Raw genomic sequence first — 1,390 nt, 5'->3', positions numbered from 1 at the left:
GTGACGTGGCCTTTGAAACAAAAACATTCTCAATATATTTTGACAAGATTTGATATTTTAGTCAGCAATCATGATAAACATTATGAAACTACAGCCCCAAAAAAGATTATAAACATTATGCAACCATCAACTGACATGTTTTATTGTGAGTGACTGGTTGGTATGACCACATTGATGGAATACGATAGATGGATTGAGCAATAATAATAAAGTATGCATGTATAAAGGTGAATCTCCAACAAAATCAACGTCCAGGCACATGCACGGGATATCCCGTGCATGGTAGAAATGCTTTTCTCAATTCTATAGTGGTAGGTAATAGTAATACAGTCAACTAGGGCATGACATCGATGGTTCTCGGGATCTCGACCGGTCCTGGCGGCGGCAGCTTCTGGACGGTCACCCGGAGCACGCCGTCACGGCACACCGCCGACACCCTCCCTAGGTCCGCATCCTGCGGGAGCCAGAACCAGAAGCACTCCTTAGGCGTGTCTTTGAGGCGATCGTTCCGAAGGTACCTGACGCAGGGCTCCTCCTCCAGGCGCTTCCCGGTGACTTGCAGGACGCGGTCCGGCACAAGCTTTACCTTGAGATCGCGAGCGCGGAGGCCTGGCACGTCCATCACGTACTCTTAGGCGCCCGACTGCTCCTTGATGTCCACGGGAGCTGCAGCGTCGTCCTTGCCCGCGCCGTAGGAAGTCCTCGAGATGGAGCGGCTGTGTGCGGATAAGAGAAGACGCCGCGTCGGTGGGGGAATCTGTGCCGTGTTTGCCACGGCTCGTGGAACCGCGCCGGCGGTGGGGCGGAGAAGGGAGCCGGCGCCGCGGAGGAACATACCAGGGTTTCGGTGCATCCTGTGTCTTGAGAGCTCAGCGCCGAATAGCCAGGCCGGCCCATTTATCCCTGGTTCGCTCCCAGAAACCAATGCTACAACTATACTGAAAAAAAGCCCTAGTTCCCGTAAAAAAAAAGCCCTAGTTCTAAAAAAACTAAAAAAAGCCCTAAAAAACAAGTACTAAAAAAAGGTTAGTGAATTTCAAAAAAAAATCGCTGTTTGTTCGCTCCTGTAAATTAAATTAAAAATAATCATTTCAAGCCAAATTCATCGCATATTTGAAAAAAGCACACCGTCTACTTGCAGTAAAAAATGTTGTATTAAAATATTGATTATCGCGTATTCTAAAAATAGTCGCTCTGTATTTGACACCTTTATCTTCCAATGTTCATCGCGTATTGAAAATTATTGATATATTTTCATGACTGAAAACCATACGTCGTTTTTGGGATAGTGGAGTGTTAAATCGGTTTCACTAAATCGGTTTTTGGAGGATTTTGAGGGAAACACGCTTTAGACGAACCTCTGATGTAGCTCGACTTGTCCAAAGTAATG

At 46.7% G+C, this 1,390-nt stretch overlaps 1 protein-coding gene across 1 annotated transcript; it reads right to left on the bottom strand.

The window, feature by feature from the left end:
• Positions 1–334: 334 nt before the first annotated feature.
• On the bottom strand, positions 335–622 carry LOC147961272 (17.5 kDa class II heat shock protein-like). The gene has a single exon (XM_087533739.1). It carries the CDS (start codon positions 620–622, stop codon positions 335–337), a length of 288 nt encoding a protein of 95 aa, XP_087389865.1.
• Between the last annotated feature and the right edge of the window lie 768 nt (positions 623–1,390).

This window comes from Triticum urartu, chromosome 7A (assembly GCF_056163025.1).
Source record: "Triticum urartu cultivar PI428250 chromosome 7A, HENAU_Tu73, whole genome shotgun sequence".
NCBI lineage: Eukaryota > Viridiplantae > Streptophyta > Magnoliopsida > Poales > Poaceae > Triticum > Triticum urartu.
This window is presented reverse-complemented; position numbering and strand designations above follow the sequence as displayed.

What these genes read in the sequence shown, in the direction of transcription:
- LOC147961272 (XM_087533739.1), bottom strand. Translation starts at nt 622, where the DNA reads ATGGACGTGCCAGGCCTCCGCGCTCGCGATCTCAAGGTAAAGCTTGTG.